At 37.7% G+C, this 19,496-nt stretch overlaps 1 protein-coding gene across 2 annotated transcripts in view; it reads left to right on the top strand.

Annotated features, from left to right (window-relative positions):
• The window catches only part of LOC120563826 (synaptic vesicle glycoprotein 2B-like), a 143,911-nt gene extending 124,951 nt beyond the window's left edge, over positions 1-18,960 (top strand). For both annotated transcript variants that reach the window (XM_039808241.1, XM_039808242.1), the window contains 10 exons: positions 58-191; positions 1,408-1,497; positions 6,023-6,136; positions 6,624-6,712; positions 8,717-8,792; positions 9,264-9,352; positions 11,951-12,084; positions 13,356-13,556; positions 15,940-16,099; positions 16,639-18,960. In XM_039808241.1, coding sequence (XP_039664175.1) covers positions 58-191; positions 1,408-1,497; positions 6,023-6,136; positions 6,624-6,712; positions 8,717-8,792; positions 9,264-9,352; positions 11,951-12,084; positions 13,356-13,556; positions 15,940-16,099; positions 16,639-16,822 — 1,271 coding nt within the window. In that variant the 3' untranslated portion in view covers positions 16,823-18,960. The remainder of the gene's footprint in view (positions 1-57; positions 192-1,407; positions 1,498-6,022; positions 6,137-6,623; positions 6,713-8,716; positions 8,793-9,263; positions 9,353-11,950; positions 12,085-13,355; positions 13,557-15,939; positions 16,100-16,638) is intronic.
• The last annotated feature ends 536 nt before the right edge of the window (positions 18,961-19,496 follow it).

Raw genomic sequence — 19,496 nt, 5'->3', positions numbered from 1 at the left:
TGTGTGTGTGTGCGTGTGCGTGTGCATGCATGCGTGCGTGCGTGAGTGTGTGTGTAGGCTGGGGGTTCAGCATGGGCACGGAGTTCCAGTTCCACAGCTGGCGGGTGTTTGTCCTGGTTGCGGCTCTTCCTGCTATTGCCTCTCTGGTTGGACTCACCTTCATGCCTGAGAGTCCCCGCTTCCTCTTGGAGGTGTGACTGCAGATATGTTATACTGGACATTAAGAGGTGCACTCAATCAGGTTGTCTATACATTAACAATTGGAAGCAGTGAAGGACTAGCAGTTCACAGTTCAAGGGGGGCTTCATTAAACCTGAACCATGCCAACTAAATAACACAGGACCTCCATGATGTTGAACAAATCAACAATGTATTACACATTTACAGATGTTACAGGTTACATTTCACATGATTACCATGCTAATACCGCAGTAGTGCGATGGCAGTAGTCAGGGGGGGAATGCATTATAATTCACTATGAATGCCCTCATAAAGCACTATAGTATTCAAAGATGGTGGTACTAAAATTACAATGTTTTAATTTGAAAATAGACTAATTTAATCATTCTACACCACAAAGAAAAGCAGGAAAGAAGAGTATGCCATCTTATCCACCTGATACACCAGCTGTGTTCGAAACCGTTCCCTCTTACGGAAATAGTGCACTATATAGTGTGTTCCCCATTTTGTAGTGGTGTTCGAATTCTCCGCGGTTAATTTCAGTCATTATATAGTCCACTATAAAATACCCACAATGCACTGCTAATTTGAGTGTACATACGATGTACCCTACATTTTACTCCTGTATACCACAATGCAAAGCGGCCGTGTTTTCCCGAAGGAGAAGAAGAAGCAGAAGTCACCACGAAAACTGAAAAGGAAAAATGGAGCGGACTTTCGCTTCTAATGTTTCAGGGACGTATTAGAAGTACAGTATTTTTGTATCAGTTTGTTAACATTATGCTGGGTGTGCCAGCCTTCGTCACACAAACAACGGGCGCATCTCCTGGCGCAAGTCACGCAACGATGTGATTTCAGTGAGTGTCCAAAATCTCGTTTGGTAGTTCCCTATATAGTTCACTATTTAATAAACACATCTGTATCACTTTTATGTTCAATTACCTTACCTGGAAGACTATTAAACAACAGAATGAGTGGTTCCATGACAAAAAAAGGTGCTGCCACCTACTGTCTAAACCCTAGGTTCAGTGCTTACTGCTTCTAACTGACAGTGGTAAGAGAGTGGAATCAAATGTGTGCATGTACAATAAGTACAGGACTTGTAGAGGGAAACAAAAAAACAAACTGCTGTGTGTTTATTCATTTGTGGGTGATGACATTGCTAATTAGTTGCATATTATTGTTTGCATGTGCGCATGCGTGTGTGTTTCTGTGTGTGTTGAACAGAATGCCAAGCACGATGAGGCGTGGATGATACTGAAGCAGGTCCATGATACCAACTGGAGGGCCAAGGGTCAGCCAGAAAAAGTCTTTACTGTGAGTACATGTTGCTACAGTATCTAATATGCATGTAACAGAGTACTGAGTACCTCTTGCCCACTGGTCCGTAACTCAATTGACATCATTTTTCACAAATATGACAGTCAACTCAGTCAAATATAAACACACATTATGCACACAGCTACAAATAGTTAAACTCACGCTTTACAGTGGTCAGGGTGTCAATCGGTTTAAAATACATGAATTTGTTTAGAAATTATATTTAAAAAAGCATTCCTTATAACTTTTAATCTTGGTCCATGATCATCAGAATTAGACTACTTCAGTATCTAAGTAATCCGGGTGATTGATGATAGTTGGCTTTAGTTGGCGTCTGTCTAAAAGCTTACAAAATGGTCAAGAAACCTTTTGCAAAATGTGTCAGATTTTGTCTGCTTCCACTATTCCACCTGGATCATTAACATTTACACAGCTTTTATGTAGAATCTGTTTAGAGTAGAATAAATTATTAAATAAATGATGCCTGAATTCCAGGCGTTGTGATTTAAAAATGTATATGTCAGGAACTGCTACCAGCTCTCCAGACTTCCTTTAATTGGACTCTAAAAGAAAAACAAAATACCGCCAACATGGACAGAAGCAATTATAACAGTCATCCCAAAATCAGGAAAGGATGAGGATAGATGTGAAAATTACAGACCGATCTAAATACTGAATTTAGATTATAAATTATATACGTCAATTATCTCCAAAAGAATAAACACCTTCATTACAGAATTAATTGACGAAGATCAAACAGGATTCACAAACCCAGGATAGTATACGCCGAACACTACAAATAATAGGCAAAGCACGACGAGAGAAACAAAGTACTATATTGGTTTGCATTGATGCTGAGAAAGCATTCGACTGTGTGAATTGGAAATTCCTTTATTAGGTATTAGAACGATTTGGATTTAATACTAAATCAATACAATTGATCAAAACACTTTATCAAAAACCCTCTGCTAGAATTAAAATTAATGGAAGTTTAACCAAGGAAGTATATTTGCAGAGATCGACCAGGCAAGTTTGCTGTTTGTCACCGACCCTGTTTGCGATTTTTAGTGATCCCTTAGCTCAAGCAGTCCGACAAAATAAAGAACTTAAAGGGGTCTCAATTGAAGGTATAGAACATAAACTTGGACTTTTTGATGATGATTTAATTGCTTAACTTGAACAGCCAAACACATTGCTCCCTAATTTGATGAAGCTAATACAAACATTTGGCCATCTGTCAGGATATAAAATTTATGTTTCCAAAACCCAGATTTTATCGTTCTATTATATTCCACCAAAAGCGATCCAGGACTCATATGGTCTTAAATGGAATCAAAAATCAATTCAATATTTGGGTGTTGCGATCACTAGAAACTTCACCGACCTATATAAAGCAAATTATAACAATTTAGACCAAGAAATAAGAAAAGATATAACCTGATGGTCTACCCTCCCACTGGATTTAAACTCGAGAATTGAGATAGTTAAACTTAATATATTACCCAGATTTCTCTATCTTTTCCAATCTTTACCAATAGAGGTCCCCCAAGATCAATTTACAAATTGGGACAGAATGATTTCCAGATTTGTCTGGGGGGGCAAAAGACCTAGGGCCCTATTTTAACGATCTGAAATGCAAGTATGAAACACAAAACGCAAGTAGCTTTGTGGGCGGATCTCGGCCGTTGTTGCTATTATACCGGCGGGATAAATGACTCTTGCGCCCGACGCAAATCTTAAATGGGTTGGTCTGAAGTAGCTAGGTGTGGTTTGGGCGTAACGTGAAAATAACTAATCAGAGCGTCATCTCACATTCCCTTTAAGAGCAGGCGCGCTTGTTCCATGGCGGATTGCTATTATGACGGCGGATTTGCCTGGCGCACACCAGCGGGAGCTGTCCGGGATGCGGCAAAGTAATAAATGCCCGTCTTGTCCGGGTGGCGATGTTGCTGCGGCCTCTCGGGCGCATCTCCTCAAGTCTGGAGAGGATTGCTGCAGCCATGGAGCGTGGGCCTCCAAACGCACCACCTGCACCTGTTGTGCCCCTTCCTCCTCCCCCCACTCCATCTCCGTCCCACCCCGCTCCACCAGGAGCGCATCGCGACATTACTCCCGGACCAGATTCCGCGGAGTGTCCAATCCCGCCGTAGTTCAACATCACGTCTCCTTAATTCCTCTAATATTTCCTCATTTATGTCATCAACACATCCATGATTCATGGAAATGTTGTGTAAAACACAACAAGCCACAAAGAATGCTGCGACTTTTTGAGGACTGTACTGTAAAGGGCCTCCTGATCTATCCAAACACCTGAAGCGCATTTTCAGTAATATTTTTCTTTGTAATTATGTATGGTTTGCAAAAATGGGAACTGCTGTGTCCATTTAGATGAGAGAAGTGTATGCACGTTGTGTACACGCTACATTATGGCCAAGCATGCGCCCCTAAAATAGCATCTGAATAACGCGCTACTGACTTTAGGGAAAAGTCCGCTGTGCGTCGGGTGCAAAATAGGAATGATACATGCGTCGGTATACAAAGGCAATTGCGCTTAGTGCAAGATAGGGCCCCTAGAGTCAGATACAAAATCCTTCAGCTAACATAAGAGAGGTGGTATGGGTCTTCCAAAATTAAGGAAATACTATTATGCTGCTCAACTGAGACCTGTGTACTGTTGGTGTAAGTCAGAATTTAGAGCAAAATGGAAAGATATAGAAAGAAAAGTGAATCAAATTCCAATTCAACATTTGATCGGAGATAATAAACTATACAAGGAACTCAAAAATAAAATAGATCCAATAACAGTACACACGCTAGGCCTGTGGTTTAAAATATTGAAAATATATAAGATTCAGAATGACAGGAATATATTAAAATGGGTAGCATATGATAGTAATTTCAAACCTGCAATGTATGACCAAGGATTCAAGTATTGGTTAACAAAGGGAATAACATCTTGGTGTGTTTTGGTAAAAGAAGGAAGAAAGAAAATACGAATTGGGAGCAGATGAATTCTATAGATACCTTCAACTAAGGGACTATTTCAAAAAGGAGATCAAGGTAGATTCTTCCAAGGAGGTGAATGGTGTCATCCAAATCATAATAAAAGCATATCAAGAAAGTAACATAAGAATAATTTCGGCATCGTATAAAGGTTTGAATACTAATGAAAAACATTCAACTAAATATATTAAGATGAAATGGGAAAAAGAACTCAATGTACAAATTCCAGAGAAAGATTGGCATGATATGTGGAGGACTCATCACTCGTTCACCAATTCACGAACTTGGAGGGAATTCTCATGGAAGAATCTAATTTGTTTCTCCATAACACCAAAAGTGAAAAGTAAGCAGCTGCACAAACATCAGAAATGTTGGCGGGAATGTGGGTCTTATGATGTTGACCATTCTCATGTTTTTTGGAATTGTCAGAAAATAACTGTATTTTGGGAAATGGTTTATGAGGTATTAAAGCAAATACTAGGATATGAGGTCCCTAAAAGTATTTTGGTGCTCTATGTAAATTTCAAAAAGAGAATATTATTTTGAGTGATATGTATTTAATCAAAGTACTACTAGTAGTGAGCAAGAAAGCTATCACCAGACAGTGGTGCAAGGAAACACCACCAACGAAATATCAGTGGTTAACTATTGTTGAAGAGATATATGTAATGGAGAAACAGACACACAAACTGAGACTTCAGGAAGCAAAATTCGACAGTAAATGGACTCAAATGAAGAAATTGGATTGGAACAATAACTAATGGATAATTACAACCTCACGGTAAGACTAAGAAGGTACCTCCCAGGCAGTTTGTACTTTTTTTTCTTGTTTGTTTTTCTCTTATTTCTCTATTTTCTCTATGTTGTTACAACTGGAATGTCAGTGTGAAAAAACTGTCGATAAAGAAAAAATATATTTATATATGTCAGTGCTAGCCGAGGCAGGAAATTGAGTTCTGGACCCAAAATGCATGAAACATAAGGAGCTGATGTCATTTGCATGACAGCGCATTGAGACAATGAATGGAACATAAAAACTCAATTGCACACCAATATTCACTCACATTCACTTATAATCACTTATAATCACACTAAGGTATGTAGATGCACTGTATTCATATGTGTAAAATTTTAGAAATGAAAGCTAAACTAATCACACTTTTTGTCGGACTATAAAATTGTGTCCCAACACAGGAGTACCGTGTGTGGGCTATATGATATAATAAAATCAGGAATGTTATTTACAGGTATGTGACTTATTTGAATAAAACACTGATGTTTCTAAATTGTATTATTTTTATATGTGGATGTGTGCGATGACAGGCTGTGTGTTGACTGTTGAACTGAAAGAAGCCCTGCTCACAGGAGAAATGGAGAGGCAAATATAAAAGCTATGGCAGACTTGTTGTTTCATCGTGCGTACATTAACGCAGCGATATAGAGATGAAGCGGGATGACATGTCAATGGCCCATCAGTGATGACAACGTGTTAAATGTTCTTTCTCTTTTATCTTTACAGGTGACTCACATCAAGGCTCCTAAAACAGCAGAGGATGAGTTTATAGAAATTCAGAGTGCTACAGGAACAGCTGTACAACGATGGGCTGTACGCTCACTAACACTCTGTAAACTGGTATGTAGGAATACACCCAATACAAGAAGAGATTGGAGCTGGAAACATGTTGGCTCAATGGTTAAGACTGTGGTTAGGACTGAGGCCTCAGAGGAGTGTGGATATGGGTTTTGGACTCTTTTCTTGTTTGCCGGTTTTCCTCCAGAGTGCCAAAGACTAGCACAACACAGTACTAATACAAAATGTGTTTCCCCAGTGATGGACTGTACTGAATAGTACAAGCTGGGATCCTGGAATCAGTTAACAGTTTTTGGGGGCTTGATTTAAATTCCTTAATCAAGGTAGAAGACACTGGTTTGGGATTTTGGCTTGTGAGGGATCATAAGTATGACTTAAGACCTGGTCCCACCAGAAAATGGTACAGCAAATGTTAATCTGCACGTCTTTATAAGATATTTGGTTCTGAAAGCTTCGTGACGTAGTCATAATACTTGCAGGGCTAGTTGGTGAACTAACACTTTGGGTCACTGTTATATATTTGTTGCAGGTGTTGAGGAACGTAGCATCACTCCTCTCTGCAGAGCTGAGGTTTGCCACACTCTTTATGGCCATCATCTGGTTCTGCATGGCTTTCAGGTTAGTTCACAATGTCATGTATTACATCACCGAAGTTGGGAAGCAGACAGCCATTTTGACAGAAATCATGGGGAATCAGAAGGGAATAGCATGTGACAACATTCGAGATTTAAACCAGACATGCTGCATTTACATGGCAGGCGTCTAAGCAAGGAAGTCCATACATTTCTCCTAAACCACTCAAACCCTTCTTTTAAATCACACTGCTTCATTTGAGACTCTACTGTGGTAAGACTCGAAACCCAAATCTATGAGTTTAACTCAATGTAAGTTCATTACTTTAGCATGACGTCACTAATTCAATAGGAATCCTACAGTTAAAGATTCACTGCTTCCTTGTGTTGCTAATTTAAATACCTAAAGGTCAACTCTGGTGGGACTCGAACCCACAACCTTTGAATCACTTCTTTGGAAACTAACTAGAAGTCCAATGCGCTATCCATTGCGCCTCAGAGCCTCTTTGAGACAGAATAAATAGTCACAAAAAAGACACAAAACTTGATGGGATTCCTTCAATCTGTCATCTTATAGTTTAAATGTTCACTGTTTTAAAAGCTCTAAAAGTGTTACTTCAGTGGAACTTAAATCAACAATGTTTAAATTTCTGCACCAAAATTTTTCATTTTCATATTACTGACACCATAAACGGCACTTTTCTTCTTCTAAAACACTCAAACACTTCCATTTAATCATACTGCTGCCTGTGAGACTCAACTGTGGTGGGACTTGAAACCCAAATCTATGAGTTTAACTTAATGTTACTTCATTATTTGAGCATGAAGTCATGAATTCAACAGGAATCCTACATATTAAAGGTCCACTGCTACCTTTTGTCATTAATTGCAATACCTAAAGGCTCTCCGGGAACCATTACCTAGGGGACTCCGTAGTTCTGCTGGGAGACTTCACATGCATGTGGGCAATGATGGAGACACCTTGGGAGGCGTGATTGGGAAGAACGGCCTCCCTGATCTAAACCTGAGCAGTCGTTCGTTTTTAGACTTATGTACTAGTCATGGATTGTCTAAAATGAACACCATGTTCAAACGTAAGGTTGCTCATAAGTGTACTTGGTACCAGAGCACCCTAGCCCGAAGGTCAGTGATCGATTTTGTAGTTGTATCATCTGATCTGAGGCTGCATGTTTTGGCCACTTGGGTGAAGAGAGAGGTAGAGCTGTGAACTGATCACCATCTGGTGTTTACGCCTGGAGGAGGCCACTCTCCGACAGATTTTCAACTCACACCTCTGGCGGAGCTTTTCGTGCAGTCCTGTGGAGGTTGGGGGTATTGAACCTGAGTGGACAATGTTCAAAGCTTCCACAAAGCTTAACTGCAATATCTAAAGGTCGACTCTGGTGGGACTCAAACCCACAATCTTTGAATCACTTCTTTTGAGATTACCTAGAAGTCCAATGCGCTGTATGTAGCACCACAGAGCCAATTTGAACCAGAAAAAAGTGCCACAAAAACAAAACACAAAGCACAAAGAGATTAATTCAACCTGTAATCTTATAGTTTAAATGTTCACTGCTGTCTTTTATCAGCTCTAAAAATTAAACTTCAGTGGACCTTAAACCAACAACCTTAAAATTTCTGCACCAGAATGTTTCATTTACATATTACTGACATATTACATATTCTTTTAAAACACTCAAACCTTTTAATTAAATCACGGCATTAATTCAATTTGTAATCTTATAGTTTAAATGTTCACTGCTGGTTTTTGCCATTAATTGCTATATCTAAGTTTGGTGGGACTCAAACCCACAACCTTTGAATAACTTCTTTCGAGATACATGCAAACCTCACTTAAAAAGAAAAAAAAAAATATTTCAACATATTTCTAAAACATATTTAAAAAGCAGAGGAACAAGAGTCTAATCCCTATTATGATAAAGAGGGTACAGTCTTTCTGTTTCTGTTTGGGTTGCAGTTCCATTCTAGTTGTTTTAAGCCGCTTTTATTAATTCAGTCCTCTCTCTTGATCTACATTTTGTCACAGTTACTATGGTCTGTCTGTTTGGTTCCCTGATATGATCAAACACCTTCAGCATGAGGAGTACGAGTCCAAGGTGAAGGTAAGGTGAACAACAATTCATGCTACTTGTAGCAACAGACATACTTTTGTCCTTTTTTGATGACAGGCACATTTGTGGTTTGAATTGACATGATTTGGGTTTAAAGATACAATATGTAATGTAGTGAGTATGGCTTTACTGTTTGTAAACGGACTATTCAAAGTTGGCCCAACATCCCCGGCTCAATAGCCAGAGAGAGAGAGAGAGAGAGATAGAGCTAGCTATTGGCTGGAGATTCCACACCCACAAGCAGAAACATTCCAAACCCAGCAAAATAAAAACAAAAGAGAAAATACAGGCAGAGGGCAGGGTCTCTGCAGATACAGATACATAACACTGGGTCATAAGTGATGATTGAGTGGGATTAGTATTGTATTAGCTTATACATTGTTACTTGAGGAAAGCACTGCATATTATACCATAAAAATACCTGCACAGAAAATTGATTAATGTTGTTTGGCCTCTGTTTAGGTGTTCCATAAAGAACGAGTGGAGAACTTCCATTTTAACTTTTCTTTAGAGAACCAGATCCATAAAGAAGGGGAATACATCCATGACAAGTAAGTCTCACTTTATCTCATTCTGAACACAAAGCAAACAAGAGATTTACTACAGGTTTTAACATTCATATACTGTACTTTAATATTACATAGCAAAAAAAAAAAACATCCGTCAAATAAAGGTAATCCTCTGTCTACTGCACTTCCGGGTGCTGAGCGGTATGCACCCTGTTACAGCAGCTCTCTCTTGCTTTTTCTTGTTTGTACATTGTTTTACTTTTTCACTTGTTGTTTTTGTTTACTTTTTGTAAACTTGTTTGCAATACTGCAGCTTTTAAGTTGTGGTTTGACTGTTGAAGGGTACGTTTTTTTTTCTTATCGCACTGGTATCGGATCGGTACTTGGTATCTGTACTCTGTATACGCAAGTTCAGCTGTCAGTCAATCAATCGGTATCAGGAAGGAAAAAGGAAAAACATCTCTAGGTTTTACCCATTGTTTTTTTTTTTTTTTTGATTGACAGTGCCTTCTTCTATGTTAAACTAAGATACATGCAGTAATACACATACTGTCTATCTTTTATTTGCTTTTTGTATGCTATGTTTTGTGTGTACTTTGGTGAGGTAAACCTAGAACACTTTGCCACTGCACTATGATCCATGCCTTACCACATAAGGTGTTAAAGTGCCCATATTATGAAAAAATCACTTTTTCTGGGATTTGGGGTGTTCTTTTGTGTCTCTGGTGCTTCCACACACATACAAACTTTGAAAAAAATCCATCCATGCTGTTTTGAGTGAGATACAGTTTCTGAATGTGTCCTGCCTTCAGTCTCCTAGTGAGCTGTTCAAAATCGGCTCGGACTGTGACGTCACAGTCCGAAATGAGCTGGCTAACCACAACCGTTAGCTCGTTAGCATGCTAACCGTTAGCATTAGCGTACTAACGCTAATGCTAACGGTAGCATGCTACGTCATTCTCAATAGCAAAGCACTGCTACAACACACACAAGTTCACCATAATCTACAAAAGAACTACTTACATGTGCCCTCATTTAGAAGTCTCCCAGCTAATCCTGCCTTGTAACTGACCAAAGTTGGAGAAACACCTCTCTTTTGTACGTCTCTAGAGTTAGCTAGCTGACATGCTCTACATCTGAACTACTGAGCATGTGCGAGTGCAATCAAAGATAGTACAGAAGAAGAAGATGAAAAGAGGTCTCACTCTGTAGCTAAAATAGAGACCAGGTGAAAAGAGGATCTGCAGCAGTGAGAGAGAGCTGTGCAGTACAACAAAAATATGGTGTTTTTTGAAAATTAAACCATGTAAACCTATTCTGGTACAACCTTAAAATACAGTTATGAACCTGAAAATGAGCATAATATGGGCGCTTTAAGGTGTACCTGTGATAAGATGTACCTGAGGGGTCATTCTGACTAAATGTGAAGTTAACTTTCATTCTCTACTATATTTGTGTGAATGTTTTTTCTTTATTTTTATAAATAATTTGCCCATAATCATTCAATGGATTTCTACTGACAGTACTGACGGTTTGCTGTGTGTGAAGAGTGTGAATGCATGTATATTGTATTTCTGATAACTCCGACAGACAGATCTTAAAATTAAGCAGGAACCCCAAGTTTATTTTGCCCCCAGGCACATTATGTCCACTCCTGTATATTCATAATGTTCATGAAATCATGTATGTTTTTCCTCAAGGTAAAACCTTTTTAGCTTGAGAGGGTGTGTCTTTGCCTAAGTTTATAGCACCTACACCTAATCCTTGTCGTTTCTATTCTGTTTCTATTCTATTCTTTAAATGATCTTTGCATACATTTATACCTCCACATTTCATTCAATCTGAGTACAACTTTTGCACACAGATTGCACCCCCTCTACAGTTGCATGGACTTTTGCGCCCAGTTGAATTTTAAAATAGTACACTGGGAGGAAACGTAGGATCTTGGGGTTGCTATTGGTTTCTATACCAAAATGAGGGAGCGTACCTTCAAGGATACTTCATCTCTGCAAGAGAACATTTTCAGTGTAGATATACAGTATGTTACACTACTGTATATTATTTAACTTCTATGCTTTTTGCAGAATTGAAACAGACATAATGGGCTTTAACTAGTACTTCATGACTAGTATAACAGGGCTGCCATTGAATATATCATATTGCCATGGAGATGATTATTTTAGCATTTTGACTCCTACACAACTGTTCACATCAATGCTTATTTCCATCGCAGTATTATCAGTGGTAGCCATCTTGGATTTTAGAATGAGAAAGGGATTTATTGCCAAGTAAGTAACAACAAGGAATTTGCCTTGGTTGTTGGTGCATACATACACATATTAAACATTAATATGGAAGAAACAAACAATAAATACAAAAACAAAAATGTGCATATAACTGTTTAACACAAAGAAAAAAAAGGCTGTATAGATTAGTGCAGGATGTGCAAAAATGTTGAGGGATGTGCTAAAGTTCAGGCTATATAGAATGTGAGAGGAGAGGTATATAGTCCCAGATGAAGGATTAAGAGCCCATTATGTCCTTTTTTTCTAATTCTGTGCTGCCACAGCAATAGAAGTGTGAGTCCATGTTTTTTTTTTGTCTGTTGGTTTGTGTTTGTGTCCCATCCCATGCCCGTAGGTTCATCAGTATAGAGATGAAGTCGGTGAAGTTTGAAAGTTCACTGTTTGAAGACTGTCGCTTTGAAGACATCAGGTCCACAGACACTGTGTTTGAGAACTGCACCATCCGTTCCACTGTCTTCTATAACACAGGTAGGTTCAGCTGGAGCAGGGGCTACGACGAATTACAGCTCTGGACGGTACAGAAGATAAGTTTGAATACAGGTTAGAGGTTAAATGTTTTGATAGTTATTAGCTATGGTGGCTCCCATTTATTTGTCAATTGGCTCTCTCATTTTTCATCATATACACAGGCCAATTCATTGGAGCCTACTCCCATTATAAACAAACTTTGTAAGGAAAATCATGCCCAGTGGAATTCAGACTTTCCTTTCTATGTTCTGTATTCATTTCCATCCAGACCGTAACAGTTAAACAGTTTGTATTTAAACTTAGTTTAGCTTTTTTTCCAGATCTGAATACAGATATTTTTTGTGTGGTACACATATGCTGTGTCTTATATTGCACACTTCTATACTTACAATTGCTGTTTTGAGTACATAATGCGTTCACACTGACGAAGTATGGCCAACTGCAGTCACTGCAATACCCGGATGCTGTATTCAAAGCGGTCAAAAAACATTGAGTGTGGAAAGCTGGACGCTACTGGCACTCAACAGTCGCCATCTTTGCTACAGAGCGGAAACGGCAAAAACTGAACTATACAAATGTAATATATACATACAGTTTTTTTCTGTAAGTACCATCATACTGCAGTCAGATGAGAAAACAAGCCGGTATATATAATGTCAAGCACAATAGGTGGCCATAATCCTCCATCTGGCTGCAATTTACCACAGAAGAAGAAGAAGAGTAATTTCTGGTCCATGCATAACAGCTGTGCGTGTCAACACTACCTTCGAAATGTACACACTACACAAGTGAGTACATAATGTACACAGTGCACTAAATGTAAGTGTACTCACAGAAGTATGCAAATTGATTATTTTATTGACTATTTACAACCTTAGATAATTTGCAATGCCTGTTCCTAAATTGGCCTGACACAAAACCCAAAGACATAAACAAATCACAAAGACATACAACTTACACTACATTTTACCATAACACTTAATGAAAAGCACCACATCTTTCATAACTATATGACTTATTTGAAAAACATTTTTACAAAAAGTTTAAAAGTACTCCAGTCATGATCCAATAGGAAAATTATGGAAGTTAAGAATGTAGAAAATAAAGTACAAAATATCAGAGAATGCTTAATGCAAATAACATTTTCCATCAACATTTAAATTGAAAAAAACCTTGGCAAGATGTTTCACTGAATCAGGTCTGAGGCTCAACAGTTTGACCCTCTTTCATAAGTTCCATCTTATGTTTCATGGTCTTCCTGTTCTCTGCAGACCTGTGGGAGGAGAAGTTCATTGACTGTAAGATGGAGAACACCACCTTTGAGCACAATAAATATGGCTGCCACCTGGACACTGTTGAGGAGAACGATGTTCTAATTTACCTGGTCAGCTTCCTGGGCAGTCTGGCTGTGTTGCCAGGCAACATCATCTCAGCCCTCTTCATGGAGAAGATTGGCAGGGTCAAGATTATAGGTGATTTTTTGGAAGTTTGTTAACATTACTAAGTATTTTTTAATGTGATAACATTTTCTATGATGGCCGTGTCTATAATGCATTTTAAAATGCATTATAATCTGTGTAATTATTGTTATAAGTACTCATACATATTCATAATGCTTTATAACAATAATCATGACACATTATAAAGCATTTTATAATGACTTATAAGGTCAAGTTTCATAATACTTTATATTTGTGTGTCACTCACAGATTTTTGCAAGGATTATAATGTATTATAATTCTACATTGTATTATGTATAATTTGTTTGTGATAAACCAGGTATAACTAGGTTTATAATGCATTATAGACATTGGCGTCAAAGAAAGTGTTACTAATATTTGTTAATAATTGTAAGAGTTTTCTCATTTTACTTTGTACAATGTGACTTGTTCCATACAAGTTCTATGGCATTAGGTCTGCACTTTAAGCACGCCAGGCTATTAGAAAGGGTTAGGTTTAAAATATCCATTTTAGAATTCTTACATAACTTGCAATTACTAAATTAGTCAAAACATTTACTTCGGGGTTGTCCTTCATTCGAAGAATGAAAGTTAAGACACACCTTCAAGTTATGCCAAAACTCACACAGTTCAAGATCAAAGCGGAAGTAGGGTCATTTTCCCATAGATTTCTATAGAAACAGACTTCTAGCCAGAGGAGTCGCCCACTGCTGGAAATTAGATAGAATGCAGGTTTAAGGCACTTCAGCATTGGCTTCACTTTTCAGGCACACAAGTTGCTGCTTTGTTAAGTCATTGTGGTTGTTGCTACTTAAACTCATGCAACTCATTGCATGCCAGCTTATGTGTATGTTTTTGTTTTGTGTCAGTCCAGAAAAAAAACGTTGGATTCTCGTGAAAATACATTCATGGAGCAGGGGCAGAGCTAGAAGGGGGGCACAAAGCAGCCCCCCCCCACCCCACCCATTTGGCTAAAGTGCTGTCAATCTGACGATTGTGATTTCCATTGGATCGAGTCCTGTCACTTGTCTGCCTGATCTGCCAATCTTCCCAGCCCTTGTGACATGACCAATTAATGTTAACATCATGACTATCCAAAATTCTAACACGATGGAACCTGCACTGGAATTGTTTGTTTTTTAAAAAGGCAGACTGAGCCTATAGGAAATGTGTATTGTATTATATGCAGACGTGTATAAAGTACTACAGACCCATACTTGAGTAAAAGTACAAGTGCTCTATCAAAAAAGTGACTTGAGTAGAAGTAGAAGTGCTCTTTAAGCACCACACTTAAGTAGAAGTACTAAAGTATTCAACATTTTTTGTACTTAAGTATTGCAAGTAGTTTATTTTAAAATGTACTACTCAAGTACTGAAAGTAAAAGTACAAGTATTGTGTTATTTAGTTATTAAAGAAAGCAGTCAAAAGTTTGAATATCATATTGTTTATATTATGTCAAATGTTTAGCCAAGGCTGTAGCCAAAGGAATTAACAAATATTAAATTTATTATATTAAAAATAACAACTATTAACAAATACTGAAATAAAATGTACAATTATTACACTGTGCAAGTAAAATGGACATCCTCTCCAGCACAGTAACGATTAAAGTGTGATGTGCGATGCACAGGAAAGTTAGCAAGCTAGCAAAATACAGATAAACTAGCAGCTTCACATCACAGGGTAAAACGGTTAACATGCAGTACTCATTGCAGACTGACACAACTCAGGAATAGCTTAATCTGCTGCAACAATAGTTAAATAGAAAGAGTACCAACTTACATCGTCTCTGACTTCTGAACGGGCAACTGTAATGAAAAGAAACACGACGCGATCTCTGGGATTTCTTACGTAAATTACATAATAAATGAATTAGCGTATGGAACTAACGCACACTGTAACCTACACAGTCTCCGTAGCGTGAGGAATTCACAACAGTAACGAGTAACGATGCAGCACATAAAAAATGTATCGGAGTAAAAGTATTTCATTCATCGAAAATATGTACTCAAGTAAAAGTGGAAGTAGGAGAAAAAAAAAATACTCCAGTAGAGTACAGATACAGCCTTTTAGTACTTAAGTAGAGTAGTGAAGTAGTTCTACATCGTTACTATACAGCTCTGATTATATGATATACAATTTCTTTAAAATGAAAACAAGTTAAATTAATAATGAATGTGATTTGTTTTATTTAGCAGACTTTTAGCATTTTGTTGTTATATCCAATATTTCCTATATTTCTAAGCAAGCAGTAGCAATGCAGATTGTCAATGCTGTATTCTGATAAAATGCCACCCCAGATTATTGGTACCCCCCGCGTGCCACCCCACTTTCAAAAAATCTTGGAACCGCCCCTGTCATACATTCAATATAGGCATGCTGTGATCTCCTCAGGTGGCTCGATGCTCATCTCAGCAGGCTGCACGTTCTTCCTGTTTCTGAGCTTCAGCCAATCAGCGATCATTGCCATGCAGTGTCTGTTCTGTGGCGTCAGTGTTGCTGCATGGAATGGCATCGAGGTGGTGACCGTGGAGCTGTACCCTACTTCTAAAAGGTACCACACTATATTGTTAAAACTGTGTTAATATTCCTATATTATAATTTTTATAATGTATATGTCAGATGAAGATGCAGTGAAACAATTATACTTAAAAAATTCAGTTTTAGTGTTCAAATTTATGGTACATTTTTGTCAGCCTGACAAAAATGTCATGTTTAAAGATGTTCAAAATCAAAATACTGGTGATATAGACACTTTCAATACAGTGGTAATGTCTCTGTCTAGGGCTGCAACTATTAAATTTATTGTCGATTAATCTGTCAATTATTGCCTTTATTAACAGATTAGTTGTTTGGTCTACAAAATGTCAGCAAAAATGTCCATCAGTGTTTACCAAAGCCCAAGATGAGGTCTTCCAATGTCTTGTTTTGTCCATAACCTAAAGATATTCAGTTAATTATCATAGAGGAGAGAAGAAACTAGAAAATATTTAAGAATTCACAAAAAATGTTTCAAACTGACTAATCGATTATCAAAATAGTTGGCACTTAATTTAATAGTTGACAACTAATTGATTAATATCTGTCTCTCAGGGCCACAGCATTTGGTGTGCTGAATGCTCTGTGTAAGCTGGCGGCAGTGCTCGGCAGCTCTATCTTTGCCAGCTTTGTGGGCATCACCAAAGTCGTCCCCATCCTGCTGTCCTTCACTGCGCTAGTGTGTGGTGGCCTGGTGGCCCTCAAACTACCCGACACGCGAGAGAGAATCCTTCAGTGAGGTCATGTGAGATCCTGGGGGTGGGAGTCATAAGGGGAGGGAGAGGCCAAAACATACGTGCTTAATGTTGGAAGCTTTTCTTATTGATTTTGACTTCACTCTGCATTTAAAAGAAAGCAGGAATAGCTTATACATATTAAATGTAAATGCCAACCTCAAATTTTTTCATGGAAACCATCTCATTTTGTACAGAGGGTAGGTGACCTTTTCACTAATGGCACTGATGGCAGGTATAGGGTTTAGGTGTACACAATTGTCAGTGTTTAACTGGAAACTGAGAAAACATTTTTTATTTCTTAGTGAGTGAGAACTTCAATAATTGTGTAAAACTGATTTTATTTAAAGAAAATATTCATGCAACTGGCAACCTCAGCATGACCTGAAAGTTCAGTCCCCGAGTACAACCCCATTCTTGACTCCCATGATAATTGGTAGATGGCATGTGGTTGCTTTTGCCTTAACATATCACTAGCAGTTTTTAACATCTCATTGCATCAAACTAATAAAGAGGCTTATTAGCAATGAATACTGCAGCAGAGTAAATTGAAGTCAAACAACTATATATATTTGTATTGAAATCCAAATGTTCCTCTATTGTGCTGTATGTTCTGCACGAGTATTATAACCTCTCCTCTGGAGTTCAGTCTGATACTAATATCCTCTTGCCATTAATACAGGGAAAATCACTTGGATTTACTTACACAGAAAACATATATCTGAGAAAACACACACTTTACTTACTTCATTTACTTTTCTGTCACCTGGAGTTTTGGATCAGTGTATTTTCTGGACAGCAATGTTTTGACAAGGCCCTGTTAGAAATCATTTGGTCTGTTGAGTGTGTTAATGTTACTGTTTTTCTTTCTCATTTTAAATCCACTTACAGTTATTTTTTACCTTCTCATTTTTTTTTACTCATACTTGTTATGGGCCTAAACTCTTATTTGAATTATTGCAAAAATGTCCTGTTTACAGGTACAATAGAAATCCTGCTGTAGGACCACACACTACCTTCCCAATGTTGATGAAAAATAAATGATGAAAATGCTTGTAAATTGAAAATTCATCATAATCATATTTTCAAATGATATGATAAATAAAACTTTATGCAAGCATAACTGCCATTTATCACGCAGGTGGAGTACACAAAATGAACATGATAGAAAAATTAAGGCAAATTGAAACCAGGTGTTAAGTGAAGTCAAAAGATGATTGATTAATAACTTGTGGAAAATATTGCACTACAAAAAAAGAGTACATTTGTTTGATTTTGTATACTACTGCAACCGCTTTTAGCAAAAAAGTGTGTCTCTAGTACAGAGAGGTGGGGAACATGTTGAGCCTAGCTTAGCACAAAGATAAAACATGAAACTGCTCTTGAAACCATGATGTGTAATTTTTCTGTCAATTTCTAGATGTGTTGAATAGAGTAAATCCAATGTGTGAAGAGTGCTTTAAAAAAATCAATTGATTTATTCTTTTACAATTTTTACACATGCTATGTCCAAAATATATCTTCACTGACATGAATTAATGTTGGATGAACATTTTGTCATTTTTGTTCCAAGCCACAAGCATTGAAGCTCAGTAAAATTAGATTCCATTGTTCCTATTGACAGCAGAAATTTAGGAATGACAGCAATAGTTAAAAATGACTGAAGTAGTTCTTAATGAAGTAGACAGGCAATTATATTAAATGTAAGTTAAGTATATTTAATGAAAGTTTTGATAATTCATTATTTACTGCTTTGCTGATAGGATTACTATTATTCTGCAAATGAATCATTTTTAAGGGGCTAAAGGTGCATATTAAAAGTGAAAATTTGCACACGCATCAGAACCGGTGAAACTTTTGATATTGCTTGGGTGTAACATAATGGATTGATAGTACCCACTAACAACATTTCAAAGAAGTAGCCCTTGCAGTACGTGCACTCAGCACTCCTTTTTCATTTGTGATGGTCTTCCCCGCCCTGTCGTAGGCACTTCTGGACACAGGTGGTGGTACAAAATTTGCAAAACATCATTTTCAGTGCCACAAAGTCCACGCAGGAAATAAAGTCTAACTCATGTGTCCAACAGTCAATAAATGTGAGAAATTAATACAAAGTAATAATAAAACATTTATTGCAACCCAAGATGGAAGTTAAAGTGGTCATATTATGCTTTTTGGCTTTTTCCCTTTCCTTTATTGTGTCATGTATCTTTTTTGTGCTTGCAAACTGTGGCTTTTTTGTCAACAACGCAAACGTTGTCAACATAACTCATTGGAAATCCTAACATTGTCAAATTTAAAACATTTATTAACAACAAAAAACATTGTCAAATGTATAACATGTATTAACAACATAATGTAACAATAACATATCTTCAGTCAATTGGAAACTTGAAAATTTGTCAATAAAGTAAAATGTCAATAAAAAAAAAAAGTTTACCGACAATCCTGAGGGCAGATGCTTCGCACCACACAGAGTTTGGTGTTTGAAACCCCCAACGTCGTCTTCCAAGCAACGCTGCATGAAAGGCACTAGGATTAGGCAATGGTTATTGTCGGTACACGATCCGTTCTGCCTGCACGATCCGTTCTGCACATGCGCAAGATAATACTGTTTTACCGAGGATACGACCTGCACGATCTGTTCCACGCTAGCCTATGGCTAGCCTCAACCGGGAA

The sequence above is a fragment of the Perca fluviatilis genome, chromosome 8 (assembly GCF_010015445.1).
Source record: "Perca fluviatilis chromosome 8, GENO_Pfluv_1.0, whole genome shotgun sequence".
Taxonomy (NCBI): Eukaryota; Metazoa; Chordata; class Actinopteri; order Perciformes; family Percidae; genus Perca; species Perca fluviatilis.
The sequence above is the reverse complement of the archived record's forward strand: the minus strand, read 5'-3'. Positions and strand labels throughout refer to the sequence as shown.